The 8,842-nt window shown below is 42.9% G+C and overlaps 1 protein-coding gene across 1 annotated transcript; it reads right to left on the reverse strand.

The window, feature by feature from the left end:
- Nucleotides 1–561: 561 nt before the first annotated feature.
- On the reverse strand, nucleotides 562–5,840 carry praf2 (PRA1 domain family, member 2). The gene is made up of 3 exons (XM_037090244.1): nucleotides 5,539–5,840; nucleotides 4,076–4,293; nucleotides 562–2,629 (listed from the first exon to the last, which is right to left on the reverse strand). Exons 1-3 carry the CDS (start codon nucleotides 5,715–5,717, stop codon nucleotides 2,490–2,492), a joined length of 537 nt encoding a protein of 178 aa, XP_036946139.1. The 5' UTR covers nucleotides 5,718–5,840; the 3' UTR covers nucleotides 562–2,489.
- Between the last annotated feature and the right edge of the window lie 3,002 nt (nucleotides 5,841–8,842).

Raw genomic sequence — 8,842 nt, forward strand, 5'->3', positions numbered from 1 at the left:
TTATTTGTGGCTTTTTGATGGCGGTTTCTTGGTGGAGACGTATACTGCAATGCATTGTTATCGTGCGGCCATTTCTGAGGTTGCTAAAACTATGTAAACTAGTGGTCTGCAAACTTGTTCTCTCGAGGGGGGGTCTTACGCGGTGTCACGGTGTGTTAGACAGTGGATTAAATTTACACCGGAATATCCCTTTAAGAGGCCTTTAGAGAACAACATTTCCCATAAATCATACACTGTTGGGTTGAATGTGATCATCTTGACAAAACTTAACTTGTTGTAATGGTGTTTTGTTGTGAAGCCCCAGAAATGTTTAGTGGACCACAAAACTTCACCCGACTTGTGTTGCTGAGCTGAGAATTGCTGAGTTAGAGAAGCTGTAGTAGAAAACCTAGACTTCTACTCCAAAATAAACCAAAATATTGGACAGAAAGAGATTTGTGTGGAAATGATCATGCTAGAAATGTTGTCCCACTTCCTCTATTGGATGTTGAGAGATCTGGTTCGGATGATTGACAACTTTGACCTGATGGTGGCGCTACAGGACATGTTAGGTATAGTGGTAAAATACTCAGAGTCTCTCCAGGATCACTACAGTCAATATAGACATGTTCTCATAGGCCTCTATAGAACTTGCAGTCCATCCAAAAAGTGTATTTTAGTCTGGACCAAGGAGACTGAATGACCAGCCGACTCTCGTGTCCCTGAACCTAGCATGGCTAGAACGAGCAATTTACAAGGAGAGACTTGGAAACTACAGTTACCACAAGTGTTGGCAGAGAGACAAACACTTTATTGGCTAGTGGTTATTCGTGGTAACAAAGTTATAAAAGAATTATGGGTAAATTCAAAGTAATTCATTTGCTCCAGTTGGGCTTCTCCCACTTGCCAGCACTGGGAAACTGGGCAACTCCCACTGACCAGCAGTGGAGCACTGTAATGGGCAGCTCTGTGAGTGAAGCCTTCTATTCTGGGTAAATACAGGCTTAGAAATGTGGTTTCTAAAATGATTTGTTTAAAGCAGAGGATTTGTTTCCTTCACATGCCACTTCCGCTCTCGCTGTTCCTTCATCTAGAACACGCTCAACACAGAGTCTTAGATTGAAGCGGCTAATCAGATTTGTTATAAACTTCATATAAACCCTCCTCTTACCTTCTATCATCATCTAATTTAAGCATTTAAGTCACTTTTCAACACGACATGACACATTATAAACATTAAAATAAAAGGGAATTCATCTGAAGTCAGTTAATGCGGGTCACCCGACTTCAACATTACAGGAGTGTTATGATTTTGGTCCTGCCTGTAAGGTAACAACCGTCTGCTCAGCTAAATACATCCATCCGAGCTAGTCAGTGGAACAGGATTTTGCTTCATTTTAACCAACTCTAGAGCACAGCATCAAAACTTTGGTCATCCATTATTGTAGACCGAGACCCTGAAGTTGTCATTTAGCAGGAAGAAAATAAATCACATGGCTCTGGATGATGAAGAATAAGAACCACTCTAAGGTGAGAAAAAGTTTTGAGAGTAGCGTCTTAACTGCAAAAAAGTTGATCATTTCAAAAACACAGTTGTAATTTTACAAGAAAAAGCTGTCAAATTAAGGTTGTATGAAGTTGTAATTTTATCAAAAAGTAAATATCTTTACAATAAAGACAGTCAGTTTTAACATGTCAAGAGATAAGGATATCCTGAATGTAGGTTCTTCTCTGAATAACAGCTTCATCGTCAAAGTGCTGATGGAAAGAATACTGATAGAAACCAGTTACAGGAAGTGCGAGTCCATACCTGGACCGTTTTGAACGATCATCTGTAGCACAGAACACGTCACTTTTTCTTGTAAAATTACAACTTTATTCTCAAAATATTAAACCTTTTTTTTAATGTTATGACTTTCAATTTCATATTTGTGACGTTAAGACGCAACACAGATCAATGTTAATATAATGGATGTAGGCAGAGTACACACAAAAACCTAGTCAGTGTGTACATAGACAATGGCTTAAGGTGCAGAACCTTTCATTATTTATCACCTCATGGGTCAATGTGAATATGCCCATTTAGCTATGACACTGCATACATATAGAATGTAGTGCAAAGACAGAATTGCATCATGTCAAAATCAATCAAACAAAACAGTGAGCTTAAAGTGCAAAGTTTGGCAAACAGACCAGGAATGCTCTGATCCTTTGTGGATTATGATGAATCCCTAAATATGGCATCTGTTCTGTTTCTAGTGGAACACAGAATGAGACCCTTCCTTCCCTGTAGACTTCCAATTAGCTCTTTCTACAACAAACTAAACCCTTCATTTTGTTCTTCAGATTTGTTTTTCTCCTTCCTCTTGCCCTGCAGTAATTCTCTGCTTCTCCTGTGTTTCTTCTCTCCACCAATTTTCACACCTACCTTACATTCATTTTTTATTGCAATTTCATCAGATGGTACCCAAACCTTCCCCACCCTGCACACCTCATCTTCCTTTTTCTTTCTAGGATCCAGCCTCCTGTTCCTGTCCCAAGGCCTCTAAAAACAGCCCCATGGGTGTCCTCTTCAGACCAATACTCTCCAGTTTGTTCTCTAGTTTGTTCTTCAGGCTGCGCAGCCTCACCGATGCATGGACCAGAACCACTGTGAAGACACAGGAGGAGGAAGGAATAAAATGCTGAGTCCTAACAATTCATTCAGGTTTACTGCACACATTCAGTCTCAAATTACCAAGTTAAATTATTAATACTCAAATACTGTCCAGGCTGTGATTCATTACAACTGCAGAGAAGCCATCTTAAAAAAAAAAAAGTTTACATTAAAGGGAGGCCTTTATTTAATATACACAGCTCAAAAATATTAACGAACCACTTTATCACACAATGGATCTTGATGAACAAATTATTCAATCGAAAATCTTCATTGATGTACACTGTATAATTTGTTTAGAACAAAATCATGTAACAACATTCAATGAAAACCAAAATCATGAACCCACTGACGACTGCATTCAAAATCACACCCAAAATCAAAGTAACAAAACTGATATCACAGGCTGATTCCAGCTTGAGTGAATTTTATCAGAGCAACTCATATTGTGACTCAGTAGTGTGTATGGCACTTGCATGCCTGTATGCACTCCAGACAACGTCTGTGCATGCTTCTGATGAGTTGGCAAATGGTGCCCTGGGGGATCTCCCGAACAACCATGCCCTGACCTGCATCAGGGCATCAGTGAGCTCCTGGACAGTCTGTGGCCATACCTGGTGGCATCGGATGCACCAATACTTGACGTCCCATTGGAGCTTAATTGGATTTAGGTCAGGGAAACGAGAGGGAGAGTCACTGGCAATGGTGCGTGCAGCTGTAGCTCAATAGGGACCTCCATTGCACATGCTGTCACTTTCTTTTGCACCTAAGCAGGTGAAAATGAATTACAATCACTTGTGTCCTAAATGGACAGACTGATATCCAAGAAGTTTAACTGACTTGGTGCTATGCTTTGATGATGAAGTGTTCCCTTAATCTTTTTAAGCACTGTTTTACATTATATTTTAGTAAGACGCCCCCTGTTATTTGACCTGCTCCAGTTTTAATTTGACATTAATGCAAACATTGTGCATGCAAATACATGTCTGTGAACACAGCAGAGCAGAAGCAAAACTCTGGCTAATACTGCATTTCAAGTCTACACAAAAACTTATGCATTTTTTTTGTCAGAGAATGCAAAAGCAGCTTGCAGCATGTCAAATTCTGTCAAGGATTCACAATATTACGTTCTTTTTTCAAAATAAAATTGCTTGTCATGTACAAATTGTAACAAAATCCCTAACCCCGACCCTAACCATGGGAAAATTGCATTTCGTGCCGATAAATGCAAGAATCTTCGCAGAATTTTTACGTACTTCCACCGTCTCTGGTTTGTATTTCATGCACAAAATGTTGAGCCTCCCTGGACTAATGCCCAAAACTAGTGTCTTAAAGGCAAGTATGTAGGCTTAATTTTATGCTTGATTGATTGTGTGTGTGTGTGTGTGTGTGTGTGTGTGTGTGTGTGTGTGTGTGTGTGTGTGTGTGTGTGTGTCTCACTCAGTATAGGGAAAGCTATCCCAAACAGGAACACAGCCACGCCTCCCAGCACAGATATGAAGAGGTAACTGGCCAAAAGAATGGCCAACAAGGCGATTGCTGGGTGGTTTCTGCGGAAACGTCGAATGGGAGCTTGATTCTCGGCAGCCCAGACAAAGCCCACGAACAACAAGGTGACCACAGTCGCCCCGACAAACAGCTGGAAGGGCTGGAAATACCTGAGAGAAAACAGACAACAGGAAGTGTTGGGAACACTTGGTGACGTAAAACTACAGCGGCAGACACTTCAATGACAATCTGCAAGCTCAAACTTCACACTACATATAGTTGCTTGTTCTCATGAATTTCAAACAAAGTTTCCATTGGTTGATTTTTACTGAGTAAGAATTCAAATAATTGCATTACGTGTGTATTTACATTTCCAGAGCACACCTTAGCTCGAGGGGGAAAAGTGTTGTTAAATTGCACCGGTTCTCCATGAAACCCTGCCCCCACCTGCTCCACCATCACTTTTTTCAGTGTGAGTGTTTTGGAAACAGGAAGTGATTTTGGACACTGGCAAAGAAAGAAATACAGAATAAAGCTAGTTTCATCCCAAAGTGTGGCTGCTTGATTCCTGTGAAACCGCAACAAAGGCTGGCTATTGCTTCTGCCACCAAACTGAATTAGGATGTAACATTCCTCACACTCGGTGAAACATCTTTAATTGTCAGGTTGACTATGTAGAGCAAACCCTCACTGTCCAGTGTGTAGATTTTAGCGTCATCTAGCGCTGTTCTGGGCTACTGTAGAAACATGGCGGTGCAACATGGTGGACTGTAGATGAGGACCTGCTCCCTCTGTAGATATAAAGGGCCCAATTCTAAACACATAATTACAACAATGAGCTTCCATTTCTGCCAATAGAACCTCCTAAATCCTTCACACTGGACCTTCAGGTGACTGTAGATTGTAGTAGCTCAATAGGGACCGGAGGGTTGCCGGTTCAAGACCTGCTGGGACCAATCTATACAGAGAGGTGTCTGAGCACTGCATCTGTGTAGGGACTGTATGTGTATGTGTCTGTAAAGAAATAACATGTTTTTTAAAAGAATACACTAGAGGTAGAACTTTACATCCTCTGATCTGAAGTAGAGGCTGTGAAATGATTTCTGGGCACTCTCTGTAACTGACAGCCTCCCGTCAGGGTGGCAGACGATGAAGAGCAGCAGTTTCTTCTCATCTGAGAGAAAGCAGAAGGGGGAGGCAGGCAGACAGGTGTGGAGACGTCACCTCCACCAGTTCATCCAAACCAGTGTGTGACCGTGTGTGTGTGTGTGTGTGTGTGTGTCAGGATGGAGACTCTGTGTCTGCTGCAAAGACACCGAGCTGAAGTCCTGAAGCCAAACACAAGTTCAGTATGTCCGCTGTGGGAGGGAGGATTTTTCTTGGGGGGGGGGCCACGTCAGAATAATGAAACTTACCCCACTATGAGCAGGAGGCCCAGCGCGGACAGGAAATAATTGCTCTGGTAGTACAGCAGGTTGTTGATGATGCGGTTGTTCCAGCGGTCCAGGTCGCGCACGTCGGGCACGGCGAAGCGGGCCGAGCTCAGGAGAAAATCGTCCAGGCTCCGGAGGGGTGGCGGCTGCACGTCTGCCATCTTTTCCCGAACGATGATAAACTTGGCGTCCCAGCATGCAACGCGGGATGACGGAGGGGAGGAGGCGCCGGGGAGGTGTGTCCGTCGCTCGTTCAAGTCGTGTCGAGGCGCGTGCCCTGGCACCGAGAACGCGCTCTCGGTGGAGAAATATCACCGAGCAGTGTGTAGCATTCAGTCTGGATGCTACTCAGCTGGGTACTGTGGAGGCTTTCATTCGTTTGAATTCAATTAGATGTTCCTTTCCTGACGGTAACGCTGCTGAAGGGAACGTCATCAAGTCCATTCTTGTGTTTTTCCATGCGGTTTCATTTGGAATGCTATTATAAAGGCAACAGTGGGCTTTGTAGTCTGATTTCTTGAAGACACAGTTCGACCAGTTTTAGCTCAATTAATAAAGGACTGATCAGTGTTTACAGTTGGGGAAATTCTCATATGTCTTTGTCTAAATTAATCCATGTAGACAGTAAACAGTTTTTTCTCAGATTATGTATGGTTATTGTCAGGGAAATAGTTTTTTTGTTTTGCAGGAGACATGGTGACAAATAAAATGTACAGAGAATACAGGGCTCCGTGAATGGAGAGTTAGCATTGACAGCTAACAGCATGGGGTCAGAATTTTACACTGTGTTTTAAGCATCTTAACATGCTCCACATCTCACCCCAAAAGTTATGCAACATCAGCAGACAGCTTACAACACAGCACTGTAGCGTGTATGACTCAGTATGAATTAAAAAGTAGTTAAAAAAGTGTGTTTGTGCAAGGAGCTGAATACCGGTTTGTTGACATTCGTGTCTTCCGGTAGCTAGACCAGACTGCTGTTAGCTGTCAATGCTAACACTCCATTCACGGAGCCCTGCAATGTTTGGACCAAATGTGTTCGCGTGTTCGGTATTGGCAAGTCAAGGGTAGCTTGAGCGATGAAGCTGCATGTTTAAATCGACCAAAGTTGTCCTTTAACATATGGTTTCTGGTTACATTTTTCTGAGAGATGGTTGACTTAAATCCAGGACCTCAGTATTTCCAAAATCTACAGCCTTGAGCCTTGTTTACTCATGATCACGAGTTAATCATAGGAGGGCAGGAGTACAGCTCAATACAATGTCGAACAACCATGACAAGTTGCAGCACACACAGGAACCACGCCTGTAGCCACCGTTAGACTGGGGTTATCTGTCATCAGAGTTATCTCGGATTTGGTTTAAATATTTCAACAGAAAGCATCTATCAAAGTCAGGTGGTGTGAGGTCTGACAGATGTGTGTGCAGGACAGCTCTGTGGTCAGGATAAAATGCTGGCACATAACGTTTCTACAAACCACTCATACGCTGTACGTGTTTATCATCGGCTCCGTGCCATAGAAGCATTTCAAAAATGTATTATATAACATTGACATTACAAGTTTATGACCTCAAGTTGTGTTTGTGGTTTTTAAGCAAAAACACAATCTTTTCCTAACCCCTAACCAAGTGACTCCTAACCAACAGACCGTAGATCTTTGTGTCAGGTTCAGTGCATTGAGGCTGGTGTGAAAGCTGTCCAGTCAATGAGTTACACGTCAGTCTGGATAACCTCATGTTTACTCCTCTTAGTTCGATTGTTAAATGTCAGTGTCAACGCCACAAGCCGGGCCGAACAGCAAGCAAACACTGCATCTGTATCTTTTCTATCCTTGGTTGCAACCAAACGAACCAAAACGAGAGGTGTGAGAGCATTGACAGTGCCTGTTGATGTCAGGACATCCGAATCAGCTGATCATTCATGTCGTGCAAGTCCTCCAAAGTTATGGGAGAGCAATGAATTGCAGAAAAATCCCTGTAAGCAGGATTGAATGTTTCTTAGTTGCTCTATAGTGTCCTCAAACAAGCCTTTTGCCCATTTCGCAAAAGGTTGCTCAGTTGGCAAAAAATTGCCTCTAGTCTGCTTAAATGCCACTCTGTTGTGACCTTGAACTTTCTTAATTGCAGTACAAGCACTGTCATAAATCTAAACACAATCTGAACCCATGGTAGAGGTGTCCCCCAGTACACCAGAGCACATGCTACTAGCCTCATATTTTATTGAAAGGATATGGCTGATGTTATTGCTATGTTACGTTAGTCTATAATCTTCTTGGTTTCAACAAATTCCAGGACACGACCATCCCCAACAAGTGTTTCTCCGTCTCTCAGTACCCCTGACTGCCCTGCAATGTCGGTGGCATGAGCCTTTAAAAACGCCTCACGGATGTACAGTTTGTTTCATAAAAATGACTCTAGGATTTCCTTAAACGGGTGGTCACTGTAGTTTATAGCAAATACTGCCATTTGTTGTGGACTATTTTCAGTGGCGGATTAATATGTAAAAGAAAGAATTTAAGGCAGGTGTATGTGGGGGTTTTTTTCAGTACAAAACACGGAGCTGCACCGCTTTTTTTAGTTCTGCTCCAAGGGTGCACCATGGTGTTAAGCTCAACAAGTTTTTCTGAGGGGTTCTGAAGCGGCCATGTAGAGCTGAGGTGCGCAATCTCCTTATTGCGTCTGTACAACAAGTAAAACGTGGATGCCTCTTTAGCCATCATGAGGCTTATTTGATGGAGCACATGTGTAGACATGGTATTACATATTCAACCGCCTGCTATGTAGTCTCACAGAACAGAGAATCCCTCTCCACAAAGATCAAACCAGAGGGTGGAGCATGTCTCTGAAGATTGGAGTGGCGCTTCTCAGCTACTGGTGGAGGGTGGAGTCAGTTCTGTGCAGGGGTTTAGAGTGGTTTAGAAACTTCTCCTCATCCTCTGAGACACTGTAGGTCTACATGATCTGTGTTTTGGTGAGTGGTTTGTGTCAAGTGGTTTCCACATGAATGCCAAGAACCAGTTTTCCAGCAGCACAGAGCTCTAAGGCAAGGCAACACCCACCCAGACACAGTCTGCTCAGCCTGCTGCCGTCTGACACAGGATACAGGAGTGTCTGCTGTCATACCACCAGACTCCAGAGCAGCTTCTCTCCCCAGGCTGTGAGACTCCTGAACTCATCATCAGCACTTCATGTTATAGAATAGATGTGTACATTTTAAAGCCCACAGAGGCCATGTGTTAAGGCATATTGGACCATGTCTACTTAACATGAGTCATCTGATTTTGTTC

This window comes from Acanthopagrus latus, chromosome 23, assembly GCF_904848185.1.
Source record: "Acanthopagrus latus isolate v.2019 chromosome 23, fAcaLat1.1, whole genome shotgun sequence".
In the NCBI taxonomy this organism is placed as follows: domain Eukaryota; kingdom Metazoa; phylum Chordata; class Actinopteri; order Spariformes; family Sparidae; genus Acanthopagrus; species Acanthopagrus latus.

Excerpts from the sequence above, each read along its gene's own strand:
- praf2 (XM_037090244.1), bottom strand. The coding sequence starts at position 5,717 with ATGGCAGACGTGCAGCCGCCACCCCTCCGGAGCCTGGACGATTTTCTC. Across the intron at positions 4,294-5,538 it reads GGCCTCCTGCTCATAGTGGG|GTATTTCCAGCCCTTCCAGC; the intron begins GTAAGTTTCATT and ends GTTTTCTCTCAG. Across the intron at positions 2,630-4,075 it reads GATAGCTTTCCCTATACTGA|TGGTTCTGGTCCATGCATCG; the intron begins GTGAGACACACA and ends GTGTCTTCACAG.